The 19499-nt window shown below is 40.3% G+C and overlaps 1 protein-coding gene across 2 annotated transcripts in view; it reads left to right on the top strand.

The window, feature by feature from the left end:
- Positions 1–6052: 6052 nt before the first annotated feature.
- Positions 6053–19499, top strand: part of FBLN1 (fibulin 1) — a gene marked incomplete at its 3' end in the record, with an annotated part of 73245 nt that continues 59798 nt past the window's right edge. Inside the window, exon 1 of one of the 2 annotated variants that reach the window (XM_083860460.1) lies at positions 6053–7084. In XM_083860460.1, the coding sequence (XP_083716586.1) occupies positions 7009–7084 (76 nt within the window). In that variant the 5' untranslated portion in view covers positions 6053–7008. The remainder of the gene's footprint in view (positions 7085–19499) is intronic. The other variant, XM_083860459.1, reaches the window with a different exon arrangement.

Genomic DNA, 19499 nt, shown 5'->3' with positions numbered 1-19499 from the left:
ATTATTCTGCAAATGCTTTTCATACGACCTATCTGCTGCAGGAGAGTTAAGACACCATTTATATAGCCCTCAAATACACCTATTTGAAAGAACTCAGTTTTCTGACTTGCAATGCAACTATTATTGACATGAACAAGTTAGATCTTCATAATGACAGCCTGTATGTTTGTGGAGTATTTCAGAAGTAGAGTACAAATTATGGAATAACTATCCAGCAAATGTATATATCTACTATTCATCTGGAAATGTGCCTGTCTGTACATTTCTAAGTTTGGAGAAAATATGAGAGCAATTCTGAACACTAATGTTACTGTAATACAGACTATATAGGATGCTGCTTTGAAACAGGGGAAATAAAAGTTAAGTTAAAATTGGCCCAAATTACTTGATACCACAGTCTTGGGAAGCTAATGGCCTAAAAGTTGCTGGTTTCTAACAACTAATTCTTATGCACCTTGTTTAATTTTATGGAGCTCAGAATATTTTACAAATCAGGTTATCCCTACAGACAACACGAGGCACCAAGAGGTTCAGTATTTGGCAAAAATATCCCTCAGAAGCCAGAGAGAATGACCTAGAAACAGAATGTCTGTTGAAGTCTGTTCAAACTTGGTGTTTAGGATGCCACAATACTCCTGGATAATTAATTCCTAAATATTTAGAACTTCCAGGATGTGGGGGGGTCATTTTTGTCAGCAGCCTGGATATTTTTTCAACCTCCTTTTGGTGGAAGTTGCTGCTGTCTGAATGCCATGTCCTATTTTAATACATTCACTTGGGGGTTTTTCTTCCCTCTTGCAGGATTATCTCATTGACCCAATCCCAAACTCTATGACTATATGCAAGAACAGTTGTGAGATCAAAGTCAAGAGAAATAAGAGTGTGAGGAAAGGGCAGTCTGGAAAAGAAAGGGTTAGTTGTTTCAAGTTCTTTTAGCTGGAACCAAAACTCTGTTGCTTCCTCTGCTTCCAGAGCTCACCCAGGAGCTAAGAAAGGAATGACAGAGCAGTCCCTGACAGACAGAAAAGCTCAATGTTATCCAAAACTTTGAGCTCTCCAAAGACTCTGAGCCAGCCTCCTCATCCACACAGGCTGTGGCTGATGATGGAGTGTGTACAAATGAAACTGGCTGTCCTGAGAGCCATGGGGCACATGTGGAACATGAAGCTCATTCAATATTTGCATTTTGCAGCTGTACATAGATCCTCTGACCCCTTCACCCTTCCAGTTAAAACCTGGTGTGTACAAATTTCACACACACCAGGTATCAACCAGTTTCTGTGGAATTGTGCCAGAAAATATGGTAAGCTTATAATATTTTTATTCTAAACAGTTTGCTACACTACTATAACTTTTAAATTCATGTTTATTAAGGTATCCTCTCAGAGTCACTGCTCAGAACTGTGTCAGCATTTTGTAAATGCAAGCCACGCTCCCTGTAAACAGTATTATTAACATCTGTTTGTAGAATCAGGCCATCAAGAATGATGTCAGGCTCCTGAATGAAAGACAATCAGCCCAAGGCTGTGAAGTCTAAAAGATGTGGTAGATGAGTAAACAAAGTTTGAGAACCTCTGATAAGGAAACTGAGGCTGAGGAAAAGAAACAGGCTGTCTGTGAAACTGGGGGAGAAGGAGGAAATGAGTATACATGAATTTGTTGTAGAGTTTTATCAGTGTTCATACTCTTCCCACTGACTGCCTGCTTACATTATACTGTTTTAAATCACAGTTTCTACTGGTAAGATAAAGGTTTTCTGGCAGGCTGGGACTGTTTGCAGATGGGTAGGATGGGTTCTTGTTTATTAGAACTATGCAAAAAGACTTGTAAATAATACAGCAAATTCATAAAACAATGAACAAACAGCACTGAATGATGCAGGTCTTCAGTGATCATGAGGAACATAGGAAACAACAATAGTTTGAAGCTATTACAGAATCAGTACAACTGATTCTGGGATTTTATTTATTCAAGACTGAATGTCTTATATTTGCTTGTATATTTCCTGGTGCCCAAAGATCATTGGGTCACATAGTCAGGCATTACTTTTGTTTGGCAAGGGATGGAATTCAGATTTACCGGGGTTATCAGGAGGGGAAATGGCCTTTACCAGAATAGCCATTTATTTTATTGATGGATTTTCCCCAGCCTTTATAATGAGATTTTATTTGGACTGCAGCTAAGATAGCAACTGATCCCTGCTGTTGCTGGATTTGTGGAGGCTCCAAGCAGAGTCTAAAGCAGATGCCATTGTCCCCTTCTATGTGTGTGTGCATGACTCACATTGTTCTCCAGCTTATCCAAAGGATCTCAGCCTTCCTAGGGCTCAGGTCATGGAAAACACCTTGCCAATCCACACATCAGGCTAGTTCAGTGTGTGGGGACATGAGAAAGTTTAGAAGGGGAAAGGAAATTTATGGGAAGTGAGAGATCTGAGAGACTTGGGAGGATGCATCTCTAGGAGAGGCAGGAAATACCCCATGAATGTCAGATTGAGTTATTCCTGATTTCTACAAATAATGCCACAAGGGAAATTACATGGATCATCAAAGCATTCCTTTATGTCCAGATAAACTCCCTCCTTGTCTTAGAAGCAGTCCCCATACATATTAATGGCCAACCAGTGTGTGTTCTGAGTGTGTAAGATAGCTATATCCATTCCCCTAAATCAGACATGAGAGAAAAGAAAATGTAGGCAACATGTAAAAAATGGATACAAACTCCAAAATAGGCAAAACCTCAACATGCTTAAAAGCAATGTTGAAAAATATTTAAATGATACATGCAAAGAGTGAAAAGAGGTCTTGTCTTTGACAAGGAAAGCTCTTTAAGATAAGCCAAGTCTCTTATGACAGTCTTTAGGCATTTGAAACATAGAGCCCAGTAGATTCCCTTGTTTGGATACAAACATCTGTATTTCTTGTATATGCAAATGGCATAGTGGCTTGGAATACTGACATCCATGTAATTATACATGTGCATATATATATATATATTACTTATTTATGTATTTCTATGTAATACAATTTACATAAAGAACAGTATAAATTCAGGAATGTTATGAATGGCACAGCAATTATTCTAGAAGGAATTCCAGCTTTGCCTTTAGCTACAAGATGCTATAACAAGCCTGGTGGTGCTATCTGGGTGGGCCTTCTTGGAGATGCAGTTTTGGAATCATGGGGCAACATAGAAGGCTCAAAGTCCTCCCATTTTCTTTTGTTTACCTAGGCTGGGAGCCATTTGGTATGGATGTTCTGTAGTTTGGGATTTGAGGATGGGGATGTGCCTGCATCCTGATTTATTCCAAATTAATCCCTGTCAAGGATATGGAAAGTGCTTATGAAGTGTCCCCAGGTGTTACTACCCTAAGAGGCTTTAGTGATCAGTGGTGATGCACAAAGTGACAATTTCAACATACAAGCCCAGAGAGCTATTAAGAACTAAACTACATTGATTTAGACTCAAAATAAGCATGCAATTTTTATCTGTAATGGCAGTAGTTGTTTCAAAAAATAACCAGTGATTACTGTGCATCCATCTCTGTAAACTCCGCTAAGTTTCTTTTTCTTTTCCTGCTCCAGGCAGCAAAGAAGCCGAATTTCAGTTGTACCATGCTCATACTAGTGTTTGGGGCTAAGCTGAGTGGTCATTTGTACTCCAATAGCCATGGATTTACCTACTGTAGAGTTTGAGGTCTTAAATTTATAGTGGGAGATGGTAAGAACCACATGAATCCTCCTAATCCTTGTGTATCAGTACCAATCAGTGATGTATGCTTCCTATAAAGCAGGAAAAGGGGCCTTTTTATGGACCTTTAATGCAGTACATGACAAGAGCCAATTTGGTTTTGCTTTATTTTTTCCCATATGGCCCAAGAACTTTCCCTTTACAGTTAGAAATCTACAGTTAGATTAAATTTCTAGGTAAGTCTAGTAACTTCCTTGCAACATTCTTCCTGAAAACAGGAAAGACAGTGCAATTTCATTTCTCTCTCTTTTGCTCAGGTTCTGGGACAGATAGGTGGAGTGGTAAAAAAAATCAGGCTTTGGGAACTGCAGTAAAAGAGATGAGCTGGGAGGCACAACAGCTGGGACTTCGGGTCAGCTTTGTTCATTAGACAGAGGTTGATGCCCTTATAGAGACTTAATCAGGCCATCTTAAGAATTCCTAAGTAGCCAAATGGGAGCCGTGGACCTGCTGCCATAGATGGCTGGATTTGATAAAGTAATTCTAAATTCTTTGTCCATCTACTTGCGTGTATCTACGCTCAACAGGACCCGTGGAAATGACTTGTGCAATGATTTGTTACGCTGTCATTACTCATTAATCTGAACTTCTGCAAATGATTTTTATTCTTCTGAAGTAGAAACAAAACCCTCATTAAAGAATTTGTTTGTTTTAGAGCTACACAAAAGATAACAGAGCCTTTACAAACAGATATAAGAAAAAAAAAAAGTGGTTATGCAAAATGTTCCCTCTCATAAACCCTTGCTTTCCATTGACTCCCAGGACCTCTGAGTTGAGCCTGAAGTGCATGGCTCAGCTCATTACAAAGTTTGGGGTCAGTAATTGGAATCACATGTACTCAAGGCCTCTCAATCTGACTGTAGGTGAGAGTGCCAATTTATAGTAGAAATGTGTATTAAGCGAAAAAAAAAAAACCCACTCCAAACCAAGGAAAAACCTCTTGTCAGATCCGCAGATGACCATAGCCGTGACGTTTTCTAGAAATACTTCTTAAACTTTTATTTAAATTTGCCTCATTTCTGGTACAGTTTGTGGTGGCAAACTAAACGGGAACGAGGAATTCTTACTCTGGAGTAAAAATGTCCACACATGGTGTTAATCAGGGTAACTCCATGTGTGGACAGGCTATTATGTGTGACTTTACACTGTTTTAGGCATGCTGGGTGAAGTTCTTTCTATCCACCTTTAATCCATTAGGGGAGGTTTTAATGTGGAGTGAAATAAGGCAATATTGAACTGAACCCAGAGTTTCTATAGAGTGGATTCCTCTGGTTCAGTAAACTGGTATGAATTTTAGACAAGGTGTAAGCTTTGTTAAGTGTCTCTGCCAGCTGTTTTGATACATGAAAAATGTTAGCTTGGAGGTTGGAATGAAACACTGGCAAGGTCTCACTGTAACTGATTTAAAATCCTTTTAAACTGGGTTTGGGCATTTTACGAAGAGAGAGAAATAGACATGCTTATGTAGAAAATTCTCCTCCCCCAATAAAATCAGCCATCCATCCTTTTTCACCTTTTCCAGCTGTCCCTTCCCAATAAAATAGCAGGGAGAAAACCAACCAAAAAAACCAACCAAGAAACCCCAAAACCAAACCAACAAAAAATAAAACCCAAAACCCATCGTAAAAAACCTCCCACAAAACTCCCCAACCAGCAGTTAAAGGGAGATAATGTGGGCATTTTGAGTGCGGATGGAGGTCAGTTCTTGGATAACTCTTTTCTGCAGTGTCTGTGGGAGGCAGCACCAGAAGGGTGTTGGAACCAGGTTCAAAAGGAACAAAAAGGAAATGGGCCTTCACACAGTCACTGGTAAATCCATGAAATCGGTTGCCAAAGGGTATTTTGGATGATAAACTTTTACAAGAACTCATGGGGAGAGTTCTTGTACTCTCATTTCATGGGATAGAAATTCACTGAGGGCTACTAAGTACACATTAAACCACATTTCACCGGGGAAATCCTCCAAACTCAAAGGAGCTGAAGGCTGGGAGAGTAGTGGGGAAAAGTATCATGTGTGGTTTTCTTATTCATGCTCTTCCACTACTTTACAATTATGGCTGAAGACAACCTATGGAGATAGTTGGACTCTTACGGCTGTATTTATGTTCTTGTCTTAGAAAAGTACAAATGACTTGGTGTGGAAGAAATAGACATTCAACTCTTACTGCCGAAGAAAACACAAATTCAACTCTTACTGCCTTAAATACTTTTTCCATTTGGACATTTTGAGGAGAGAGACTCAAAAGTTGCATTATTGAGGAGTTACAAGAGGAATAGCCCAATCAGAGTCCACGTGGCACAACCTCCAAGTAAACACACAGTGACTTCCAACCCTTTGTTTGTGTAAAATCGAGGTCAAAGTATACAGGGGTGTTGAACCCTGTGTGTTTCCATCCCCAATTGCCTGCAAATATTATCCCTCTGATTATCTTAAAGATCTCAGCAACAGCATTGCCAACTGGGTCCTTTGACCACTATCAGTGTTTGTGTTCCTGTTTAAATAAGATAAGGAGGTTAAGAAAGAAAAAAAAAAGAAGAAAAGAGAAGGGAGGGGAGACAGAGCAGAGCTGCCTCATTTGGGTTGAAATTCTCATCCTGACTTCTTAAGAGGAGGGGGAGGGAAGAAGGGATTTTTATTTTCCCCACTGAATTTCGTTGAAAGATTCTAGAATCTCTCTCCTTAAAAAAAAAAAAAATAATAATAAAAAAAATCTTATTTTATTGAAAAAAGCTGTATTGGGGTAAAACCCACGGAAAGACCTAGAAGGGGGGGTTGAATATCTTCCCTTTAGAGGTTAAACCTCTGCTAGGTGATTTCTTTTGTTTTGTTTTGCTTTGCTTTGCCGTGCCTTTGTTTGTGGCTCTCCTGGAACCGAGAGAAGTCGCTGCACTTCTCCTTCGCAGAAATCAGTCACGCCGGCCGGAGGACTGAGGATCTGCAGTTTTTCCGAGCTCAAGGGAGTCACTTTTACAGCCTGTGGGGGCGGCGGGCTATCAGAAGCAACAGGCTCCGTGCCTCCGAGCCGCGCTCACGGCTCTGCTCTGCCCAGCACTTTTTGCAGGCTGTATAATTAAGCGGGCAGGCACTGAATTAAATCTTTGTGAAGCCCACCGAGCGGGGGGTTCCTGCGAGCTCTTTTCCAGCCGGTCTGGGGCGGCTGGGATAACATCAGCAGCGGCAGAGAGAGAGAGAAAAGGGGGAACCCACCGGACACCGCAGGAGAGGCGAGACCCGCTCGGAGCGAGCGCTCCCCGCCGATGGACAACCTCGGCGGGGCCCGGCCGCTGCGGCTGCTGCTGCTCCTGGCGCTGCTGCCCCGGCTCCGGGGACAAGGTAAGGGCGGGGGAGGCTCACAGAGCCCCGAGCCAGCAGGATCCGCCGGTAGGAGCCGGGCTCCTGCGGGATGGGGCTGCCGGGGGATGGGGCTGCCGGGGGATGGGGCCCCCTTCTTCCCCGTGTCCCTGCACGTTCCGGGCAGGCTTTTAAAGCGCCGCTGCCACGTCCGAGCGAGCAGAAAGGCGTGGTGTGTGCGCTACCCCCGGGCAGGTTCGGGACGAGGCTGAGCCGCGGGGAAAGGGTCACTGGGTTCTCCCGATGGATAGCCCGCAGCCGGGATCCAGCGCAGCCCGGTGGGTACCGCAGGAATCGCGACACCGCACGGTGTCCCCCTGTCCCCGGCGGTGGCACCGCAGTGATGGGTCCGAGAGCTGTCAGCTCTGACCTGCCCCAGGCACAGCTGCACCCCAAAACCACGGGAAACTGCACCAGCAGTTCATTGAGACTCCAGAGGAGCGGGAGGAATAGCGAAGCGGAGGATGCGGGAGAGGATTTTTGGAGACAAAGTGTGGAGCGTTTGTGAATGATACCGTGTGATGATGTGGTCGCTTTTGAAAGCAGGGATCTGGATCCGAGCCATGACTCCTTTTGTATCACACACTTTTCCTGATCTATTAGCACTGTGGGAAGAGAGAGGATGTGAACTTGATTTAATTCATTGTGGCAATTTCACGCAAATCTTAATTTGTAGGAGATGACAAAGCAAGTATTTGTCCTATGGTGATAATGAATTTATCACAGCCAACAGGTAAGTGACTTTTCCATTAGAGTAACCCCAAGGGGTCCATTGAGGTTTCATTACACTCCAGGCAAGTACTTGAAAACACATGGTCTCTGGCCCAGGCAGACAAAAGCCAGTGAAGTAAACAATTTGTTACTATCACAGTGTTTTGAGTCCTGGATTTTCATACAGCAGAGCACTTGTCACAGATATCCATCAAAATGCTTGTTTTTAATAGAGATTGTAGGGCTCCGTTTATAGTAAGATGGTCAGAAGAGCAGCATTCACCTCCAGAATCAAAATAGCCCCTACTTCACCTTAGACAACAGAATACATCAGCAAAACTCTGGCTTTGATGTGTCACAGTAACTTAAAGCATTCAACGTTATTGTAGAACATGAAAAGTTTCACTCTGTAACCTCTGTACATTTAATCTTAGTTACTGGATAACTTCTTAGAAAACTGGGAAGTCATTAGATCTGTAAGTTCAGCTTTTTGAAATTTTTTAACACAAAAATTGGCAGCAAAATGTATATCACGTTTTTATTCCCAAATTAGAATCCATACTCTAATTTGACTGAGAATTTCTATTTCTTAAAACTTAACAGTACACTGGATAAAATTAGATTTAAATGTCTGAAAGCAGGTGAGGATCCTTGTACAGGAGATCAGTGTTTAAAGAGTTCACTTCACTTAGGTGAAATAATTATTGAACATTGAACAATAATCTATGTTTTGAAGGTAAATGGAGTAATTATATGGTGAGGTAATGTTGTTGAAGTCTTTGGGGCAGAGCCTGTGCTCCCCTGCAGGTCTGGAATAAGGGGCCTTGGAGCAAAGAGGAACTCTTAGGTGCTTTAGAGGTACAATTGCCAAGTTACTAGGACTGCGTATTTATGAAATACAGTTTTCTTCTAAATTTGTTGCCACCAGTTTTCTTAATTGCTCTTCCTTACTAATGAAACATCAAATCATCAGTAGCTCTTAAAGTCTTTATTCTGAAGAAACTAAAGGGACAGCCTTCAAGGGAACTGCCCAGTGCACATGAATATGGGTATGTATGTCATTCTTTGCAAGAGTAAGGATCTTAAAGCCTTAAAACATTCCATGATGCAACTTTGTTTTACTGTAAACGTTCCATTATTTAACATGTATCAACCACCATAAATCCAAGAAGATGGTAGTTGATATGTGTTAAATGAAGAATTACATCACCATGGCCAGTCAGTGTATTAATAGTTCATCCTGTAGCTCTCTCTTTGGCACATCTTGGTACTACAGGCACAGTTTTAACTCACTAAACATCTGGAAACATGTCTATTCAGGGGAAGCTTACTGTTGTAATAAAAAAAATGTTCCACTGACTTTGTGGAATGAGTTTTATTTTAAGATTATGATTTTTACATGTGCTTTTATAACAGTACATTTATAAGAAGTATATGGGTGGAGGTAGGACACATGAAAGGCTAAATCTGTGCTTTCTTGCATGATATCATAGAGAAAATCTGCCCCAAAAAATCACATACTACCAGTTCTAAAACATGAGTGCTACCTCTAAATTAACTTTTAGTTGAGTTTTGTTTTAAGAGGCTGTTTTCAGAAATGACATTTTATTGCAATCAGGAGAAGAGCAAGATGTTAAAGCTCTTTGTTTTTCATCTGTGTAATTGAAAGCAGACGTCTTAGTGAAATCCAAGAGAAACCCCCATAAACCAGCTTATCAAGTTACTGCAGTATATTTATATTGTTCTGTTAGGTTTCAGGCATTATCTGAGAGTAGGTCAATGCATTTTCAAAAGTTATTTATTTGTCGTCCTACTTTAGCCCATCCTGCAAGTTTCATATCAACTTTACATGTGTTTTCAATAAATAGTTGTGTTAAGACCAACTTGTTCTACAATACTTCTATTACTATTTTCTGAAATGAAAGATGGGCTTTAGCCCTCTGGGACTTGACTGAAATAGTTAACTGGGACCGTGAAAGATTTTGAGTTATGGATACTTCTAAAGAAGTAGGTGGTAAAATGAGTTCAGTAAGCAGAGAATCTGGGTTTACTTGATGCAGTAAAATATCTGTAGAGAATAAAAGATGAAACAGAGAAGGTCAAGAAAGAGAGAGCTGAAATCCAAATAAAACAACTTCAGGGCACAGGCAAGAATTTTAATGGTAACATTGAGTGGGTTAGTAGGAAAGAGATAAATGAAAGAAAGCTTTTGTGAAAATGTAGCAGAAAGTGATGGTTGACAGTTACAGGAAACAAACAAAAAAAATGAGTAAAGTTAAGAAATAACAAAGTGAGCAGGTAATTTCGGCCAGAATAGGCAGAAGCTTTTGTAAGCACTCTGGAAATGTTAGGCACTCGTGTTTTTGTGTAGGTTCAATAAGAAGGAGATAGGCCAGGGGTGAGATTTTAATATTTAAATCATCACACAGTTAAATTGGGAGGTTGCATAGCATTGCTCCAAGATAAGAAGTGGAAGCAGAAGGTTGAGAATATTGTAGGGTAAGAAAGAGTAGAAAAATTGTTTGCAAAGAAATCAGGGTCAGGAGCAAGAGAGAAAAGGTAGGAAGAAGCTATGACGAGCAAAGAGTCTAAAAAGGAGAGAAAAAGTCAGTACTGATCTGTGAAGAGTTCTAGAAAAATGTCTAGAATTACTGGCCATAGTATTATGTGAATAAAAATTAGCTTAGAAATGCTCAGAATAATGTCAAGTAAGTGGAGAAGGAGTAGACAAGGACTTACTAAGATGATATACTGCGTGATTTACAGTGACAGAGTGTACAGTGAGGGGAAAATTGTGACAATCACCTGCATATTTATCAGACTTGGCACAGCTACTTGTCCTCTGGTAAGACACAGGGCAGTCCAGAAAAAGTTGTGTTGAAAGTCTTCTCTCATCAACAGGATGCAGCATGTCTTAAGCATCTCCCATGCTTGTACTCTCCTCAATACACCAAGAAATCTTTGATCAAGGCAGCTCATGATGTTTCTTCTGTCCACATTTTAAAGCAAGCAACATTTCTATTTTCCCCCAGCACTAAGGAGTACTTTGTCTCTGATTTGTACCTATTATAACCTACTTCAGGCTTTAAAGTTTTGAGAAATTGCCTTTTGGATTTAAAGTAGGTGCTGCTGTATCTTAAGGAGAAAATAAATGTCAAGATTCTCAGGGATTTTCATTCATACTCTTTTCAGTTAATCAAATTCCTGTTACATTTTCACTCAAAGAAAGCTGACATAGTTTTGAGTACTGAGTACACAGGTATAGGAAGTACATTTTTTTGTTATGGTAGCACCACAAATGAATGATGCTGCACAGGAGTGCAATATGTTCCCCAATAAATGGTTCATTTTTGAGTCTAGTCAAAATCTGGATTGAGATTTTAATCTTAGTAACAAAGAAAGCAATACCAGGAAAGATCGTTTTTATCAGTGCTGAAGTGTACAGATGTAGAAATACTTCCTATGGAATATTCCAGCTTTGTAGTGTGTTACCAAGGATTTATGAAGCTTTGGAAGGATATAATGTGCAAGTCCTGCTTGCAGTCCATCCATTGGAAATACTGCCACCTTCCATCTTTGCTCTTGTCACTGACTAAATTTCAGGTACTGAGTACTTTTACTATAAATGCTTAGTCAGAGAATCTGGGAGAGCTAGATATTGATTTGTGGCTCAGTATAGATAATTTCAAAAGGAGGAAAGTAAAACTCATGTAAAAGTTTTAGTAATATTTTCTCTAAAAAGAAACCTTCCCCAAAGCTTTGTTATATAATTACATGAAAAAAAAAAAAAAAAAAAAAAAAAAATCTGTATTTTCTTCCTGCTCTGTAAAGTCTGTGGTTCCTTCCATACTTGAACCTTGACCCACTGTGCTATAAATTTTATCCCATCTGCTTAGTGTTTCCTGACTATTCTTTAAATATGGCAATACTAGAATATCAGAATCTTTCATCATTGTCCATCTTTTTTTTTATATTAACCAATAAACCTGCTGCTTACAGAGTAGATACATTTTACTTTAGAAGTATATAAAACCATAGTAATTATTGTTAATTTTGTAGTCAGATGAAAATACAGAAATCCCAATGTGAAAATATTTTTTCCTGTAATCATTTTACAGGAATAGCAGTAGAAATAGAAATAATTTTAAGACAATAGAAATGCTTGAGCATATATGTTCAGTATTCTGAGATGTGCTGCTCTGTCACCTTTTCACATCCTTCTTATTTAAGTAGTTTTATTTTGGATATATATGTGTACTCAATCCAAAGCTCTTTAAGGTCTACCTAAAAATTATCATTTATTGCAGTACATTTTGGGTCATGGTCTTTATAAAAATGAACAGGACTAGCAATAGGTTAATTTTAATACCCTAAATAAAACTTTCTAATCACACAGTTTTTCATTATTTGAGATGAGAAGTCAAGAGAAGATTAGGATTTGCTCTTAAATGAGAAAGCCCTATGTGGCACTTTTACTATCAACATCCTGTGAAGTTATTTCATTATTTGCATGATTTTCTCACAGAGGGAAGAGTGGAAGGCAAAGTTTAGCATGTGTTGATCAGGCAGAGCAGTGGCAGTTCTTCCAATTATGAACCTTTTTTTGTATGTCCTTCCATGTCATCTTGGTGAGTCTGGATTCTTCAGTCCACTTGTGTCCATCAGAGCTGTGAATGCACTATCTTTTTTCATGTTCTTGTGAGTATGTAAAGCCTGGGACAGAAACTACATGTACTAAGCTGTTTACACAATGCTGATTCAGTGGGCTCCAAGTTTCTCTCAATACTTTCATATCTGCTAGAAATTTTCAGAGTCTATTCTTCTAGTCTTAAAGTCTTTTGGTCTTCAGCCTCCTCATGACAGCCCAAAAAGTAACATATCCAGAAAGATGGAAAAAATCAGGCTTTGGGAGTCTGATTTTTTTCTGAATTTAATCTGTTCCCAGAAAAGGCATCCTCAGGGAGCAGCAGTCTTCAGGTACACAGAAGGTTGGGTGTATTAAAGAATGAACTGAAATGTGCTTTTGGAGTGAACAGTGAGGTAACATATCTTTAAAAAATTTCTGTTGTTGCTGAATGTAAGAGATCATGTATGAGCACAAGAGCACATTGCCTAGACAAGTTTGGGAATCAGCCTCCCTTGATATTGATTTTAGACAACTACATAGAACTATGCCCAAAACTGACTGAATTTTATCAGGTATCCCTGAAAGTAGTGAGTAAGATGAGATAACCTCCTGAGGCCTTCTACATCATTATCTTTTCTGACATTTGGAGATACATATATATATCTATATCTATCTAAGATGCCTTATTCCTGCAATAGATGGAGTTGTCTTTTCTAATTTTTAGTAGCCAGTTGCCTACTTTCAGAAAGACATTCTCTTTAGACATGAGACATAATAAAAACCCTGCAGTAGAGCATGTGCTTTCCCCACTAAGGACATAATGTTGCAGCAAAGCCTTACCTCCATGAGGCCTGTCCTCCTCATCAGCTATTGCCATGGAAGGTTTTAAGAACTTGTTTTATAAACTGCACATAGAGATGTCATAAAATGAGGTTTGGCTGTATCTGAAAAATCCCCCTAGCTGTGTGATGGCCATTGCTGCTGCTACCAGAGTCACATTCCCTGTGAATGAGTGTTCTCCAGACCTAAAAAATTTCCAGTAAAACGTTGGCTGTTTTCAAACCAACCACAAAACACACTAACATACCAGGCATTTCCTTTAGGGTGCTGCTGCTTTAGTTACTGTGCTGACAGGGTTTTTCAGTGATTTCAGCTGTCTTGAAATAATCACCTTCAGCTGAGAATCCATCTGAAAGTAAAGGTTCAAACCCTTTAAACGTGTTTAGAGAGATGTCGTATTTTTTCACTGCATATGAATTGTGAGTGATTGTCTATCAGCCTGTAAAGATCCAGTATGACTCTTCACACTTGAAGGAGAGAGGCCCAAAGTCATAGATCCTCTTTGGGGGACTAGAGTGGGACAGGAAAGGGACAGCTGGTGAGGAACACAGCCTTGCATTCTACAACACATGCATATTCCTCCTGGCCCCTGCTGCTATGGGTGTTAGGAGAGAGGATGTCCTGGCTCCAAGTTTTATGCTTTTATTGTGAAGTTCAGGCTGTTGTAGTCTTTAAGGGAACCTGTAAGAACAACTGAGTGGAATGACTAAGAATATCTTACTGTCCAAAGATGACTGGTGCCACTGTTCAGCTGTGTCTGTTCACTGTACCTTATCAGTATATTGGTGTACTTGATGAAGAGTCTTGAGGTTAACCAGCATTTCTCTGCAGAAAAAGAAAAGCTCCTCTTCACTGTGCCTCTTTCTTTTCATACTAAATGGAAGAGGGGCATCTTCATTCCACCTCCATTCTGAAGGGATTCCTCACATACATTGTGTCAGATGAAGAATGGCAATGCTCTCCTGCATTGCTCCTTTACTTCCACTTCAAACTATTTGTTTCAGGGAGTCATGGGGACAGATTTTCTGTTGTACATCTTTCCCTTTCATGGTTTCAGGTCTCCTTCACCCCTTCCCCTGCTCTGTGTGCCCAATCCCTAGGCTTACACACAATATGAAGATGCAGCAAAGGTGTATTTGTCATGTTAGTCTGTTACCAGTTGGACCTTTGAAGTCAGCTGGCTTCCCTCTTGTCTAAACATGCCTCCAGGTCTATTCAATACCTTAAGTGGCCAGTCGGAGTGTGTTTGCATTGCCAGAGACAGCATTTCCACAGTTTGTAGTAAGAAGAGCAAAAAAATCAAGAGTACAAATCCCAGCTGCCAGCACTTAACTGCTGTCCCTGCTACAAAAGCAGCTGACTTTGTCCACCTGATAAGAGCCAGGTGCCATTCTTCAGGAGGAATTAATTTGGTGTAGCAAATCAGCCCAAGCACACTCTGTTTGCCCTGAATGTTGAGCAAAGGAAAGCCTTGGTTACAGGGGTGTACAGTTGCTGTAGTTTTGTGAGAATGCAGATGTAAATGGAGATTGGAAGACGAAGAATGTGACTCTGAGTATTGTGACTGGCCACTCTGTCATTCTGAGGATCAAATGCTGCAAGTAGATTTGGAGTTTTTTCCAGCTGGCAGTTAGATGGATGAGCCTCGCTAATGAGAGAGTTTTCTGGACAGGACAAGAGAGGTTTTATCAGAAAGGTACATAGTGACTGCTGAAAGTGGTTTTCTTACTGGAAACCTAAACCAGTGTGTGCCTGTTGTAATCATGAGTTGCAAAAACTCTGCATGACATACTGTTACTGAAACATGTTGGGTTAGTGTTGAGCTCTCACAGGGTCTGTTGCCTGTATCCTTTTATGCTGGGAAATGATGCTCATGTTTTGTTTTCTCACATTCCACAGTGCTGAGCCTCTTACAGAGTAAATTGAGTAAAGAGCAAGATCTGCACCACATTTTACAAACCTAATCAATTCATGTGCTCAAAGGATTATAAACATCTTCATAAGAAGTGTGATTTTGACCCCTTGACCTGGACTCACTTCCAAATCCATACTCAACTACAGCTGGTTATGTGGGCTGGGAAATCAAGGAGTTTGAGGGTCACATCATTGACTGCCCTGAAGAACAGGGAATCCTAACTGGCGCAGGCTTGGTGAGCCCACCTGGACTCAGGTGTCCCCTTGGTTTGGTTTCACCATCAGGTTGATAATTGTTCCATAGTTCACCACCCATTAATGAACAGCTACCCAGTCCTGGACTGTATATAGACCTTTCCATTAGAGGCAACTCTGCAGAATAGCTGCTATTGTAGATTGTTACCTAAAAAATCTGCCTTTTTGATCTAGCTGGAATGCTACTGCTATGAAATTTATCCAGTTCTTTTTACTCCTGCTTATCATTTGCACAAGAAACAATTCAGGGGTTCTCATTCCAGGAATCATGCTTTTGGGTAAGCTTCCTCAGCTTATCTTTCTTTTGCAGAAAATACTCAGTGCAGCAGCTGAATAAACAATTATTACATCATAGAAGTCTAAGGTTATATGGATATTATCCTCATTTCTTGCTTTGAACTCCCACAAGTTATTGCAATCCTGTTAAAATTAGCAAAATATCTTTTTTAAAAAAAAAATATTTGCTTTTACACATCATGTCTGTGTAAACATAATTCAGAACTAGCACATGAATGCATCATGTGCACATAATATTTGAATATTTTTTGACCTTGATCGTGCCCTATCTGATAGAATTTCTTCATGGTATCTTTTGTAAAATTAGAGAACTGAGTTCCAGCTATATTTCTGCTGTCTCCTTCCCAAGCCTCCTGGAATGTCTCTCAGAATCCAACATACACCAGGTATCCATTAGGACAGGCATCCTTGTTGTTACCATACTAATAGAGCTCAAGTTCTTTTGGGCTCCCTGCTACACATGCTTTTGTACAGGAACAAAGTAGTGATAAAGCTGCATTGGATTTTATCCAAAATACACCTGGGATTTTCTGAATGATTCAGTAAGCATGCAAAATTATTGTATCTGATGAAAAGGAGGTTAACATGCTCCCCTATTAACAGAGCTCTGGTTTATCTTCATATTTTTTCTGTCTTGTGATACCAGAAATCTGAACCAGCATTCCTCTGTTTTCCAAAATGGATCTGACACTGTATTGTCGCATGTTACAACTTTCCTGTAGGAAATTCCTGCCAAATAAAAGGGCACATTTAATCTGAACACAGATGATGTCATCAGCATTTCCCATAAGGGCTTTGTCTTTAGGATGCCTGAGATTTCTCCACCTGATTTGCATGAAACATTGTGCAATTGGCAAAATTGTTGAAGGAGCACCAGGTTCAGTGGAGCAGCACTGTTATTCCTACTTGATCCCCATTGGCATTACAGCTCTGAGGTGTGCCAGGAGCCCAGCACCTGAAGTAAGAGAAATATGGTTGCAGTCAAGAAAAAAACCACATTATTTTCAGTGAGATTCCTTGAGATGTGATAATCAGAGTAATTTCTACATTCTGCTTTCCACTGCCTGATTCTTTGCCCACCCTGCAGTACCAACTCATAGTTAGGAGAGGCTGCAGAGAGGCCACAACCCCTCCATGCTGTTGGTCCCCTGAAGAGGGTGTAAGAAGGCACAAATGGCCTCAGGATGAACTTTTTGCTCAGAGATTTCCAACTGGGAGCCACATGAATGTGCACGTGTGCATAGTTGAATCAGCAACAAAGCTGCAGCTGGGAGGTGATAAGTCTGACCTGTTTCTAAATAATCATTAGCAACTCTTAATGCCCAAATAGAATCATTTCTAGTGCAATCAGAAGTTGACATCCAATATATGAGGCACACACTTTGAGACTTTGAAAGAGTAGGGATTTGCCTGTGAATTACCATTTTTAAACCAAACTCCAAAGCCAAGAGAAAATGTTTTTCACTGTTTAATTGTTACGTTTTAGAAGAATGGGCTTGAGGGTGGAGTGCTTTTTTTACTGCTTGTTTTTCACTTCCCACTATTCTCAGGAGATGTTTGGCAGGATCTTTAGAGGATATGAATTGTGATGTCACCAAAACAATGAGCCTGGACCACAGTTCTCCTTCAACAAACTCTCCATGATCCTTCTTTGTCTGGATGCACTCCTTCAGACAAGCTTGCTTAGCTTGGCCTGCTTTGAATTCTTGGGTTATTTGGTTGGAGTAGAGGTGTGTTGCCAGGGCTTGGAGGAAAGAGCTGGTGTCCAGAGCCAGGGATTGTCCTTCTGGGGAGGAACTTGGCCGAAGACTCATTTGTACAAAGCTCTGCAAAAACCTACAGCCAGCTCTACATTTCAGTCAAATGTGTATCATTTTTCAACACACTTAAGATTTATTGCAGACAGCAGCACTGAAAAAAAGGTTATTTGTAATCCTTTGTATGAAATTTGATGCATATGATGTTTGTCAGCTGGAGGGCCTCAGACAAGGTCCCAATTCCCAAAGAAGAGCTTACACACAAATGCATGGATTTCAGGCAGAGAGTTATTTACTAGACTGGTTTAATCTGAAGCTTTATAAATTGCACTTAGCTTTCAGTCACTGGCATGAATTCTGGACTCAGTAAGGGATTCAAGAGAAATATTGCCTTGACTTAGTAACGACAGAATTTTGACCATTATTTTGGGTAAGACTAGAAGAATGACCTGGGTCATAGAAGACAGAGCACTGTTATAAACTGCCATTTAAATGTAATTCTGTTTATAAGTATAAAGTTTTTCTTACTAAAACATGTTTGGTTTACTTGATCCCATAATTTTGATTGTTGTTTACTGTAATAATACTGTAATACTACAATACTTGTTGACAGAAACCGTGTCCTTTCACAGGTTTTAATTATCTATGCCTAAAATGGTCTGTTTCTCCCAGTTTCTCCTCATTTAGCAGGACTTTGATTCCCTGATCATCCTTCTAACCTTTCTTTACACATTTTTCATTTTGATGTAATATTTCCTAAGCAGGGAAAGCCAGAATTCTGTGCAATACTACAGAGTTTTGCACTGTTGAATTGATAACTGCATTAAGAGTACCTACCTTAAAATGACTGATGCATCCTGCAATCTCATTCAACTCTTTGATTTTTGCCTTGAATTATAATCACTAGTTGGGAATACAGGTTGTTCCCTGCAAAAAAAAAACAACCCTGATATACTGGAGGGAATTGCCTTCTCTATGTGCTTTCAGCTGCTTTTGCCTTCCCCACATGTGAATATCTGCCAGCTGAGTAGATATAAGTCTATCTGATGTGTGTCAAAGTAAGAGTGATCAAGAACAGTTTAAATATTTCAGCTAATCTTAATAGTTGCAACAAGTTAGGAGGTGGGTATGTAGACAGATGGAAGGTGGCTGTAATGGCCCTGCATCAGGAGCACCTGAGAATGATGACTTTGTAACTGGTGTAGCCGGAGGAGACAGATGCTTGTCCTCACAAAACTCTGCAGAAGGTAATTTGTGAAGATGTAGTCCTGAACATAATGTGGCTGCCTGTTGAAATGTGTTAATTTCAGATGTGCTTGGACCAAAACTAAAGGTGAGACAATCATATGTGCTCCCTATTCTGCCACCAGCTTGATGTGTAATTTGGGCAAGTCATTTTGTCCTTCTGTACTTCATTGTCTCCATAAAAAACAAGTACATGAGATTTGCCTTCCTCTGTGCAACAAGAAGATGGAAGGATCCTACTTATTTTTCATTAAATAATCAGTCACAGGATCATTTAGGTTGAAAGGGACTTCTTGAAATCCTCCAGAGTTTAGGCATTCTTACCGTAAGGGAGTGTTGGGTTCAGGTGGAACTTCATGTGGTATAATTTGTGTCAAGTGTCTCTTGTTCTGTCAGTGAACACTGCGGAGTCTGGCTCCCTCTTAATCCCTTTCTGTCATGTATTTATAAAAACCCATCAAATCTCCCCAGTAAGCCTTCTGTTCTCTCGACTGCAGAGTTTTCTTGTCTCTCCTCATATGAAAGGTACTCCAGTGCACAGATCATCTTGGAGGACCTGCACTGGACTCTGTACAGCAAGTCCATGTCTTTCTTGAACTGGGGAGCCCAGGACTGGACACAGCACTTCAGATGTGGTTTCATCTGCAGAGGGGAAGGATCACATCCCTCCGTGTGCTGCTGGTGTTCTGTCTGATGCAGACTAAGATGGTGTGAGCCTCTGTTGCTGGGAAAGTGCATTGCTGGCTTACAG

The sequence above is a fragment of the Zosterops lateralis genome (assembly GCF_965231275.1).
Source record: "Zosterops lateralis genome assembly, chromosome: 4".
NCBI lineage: Eukaryota > Metazoa > Chordata > Aves > Passeriformes > Zosteropidae > Zosterops > Zosterops lateralis.
The sequence above is the reverse complement of the archived record's forward strand: the minus strand, read 5'-3'. Positions and strand labels throughout refer to the sequence as shown.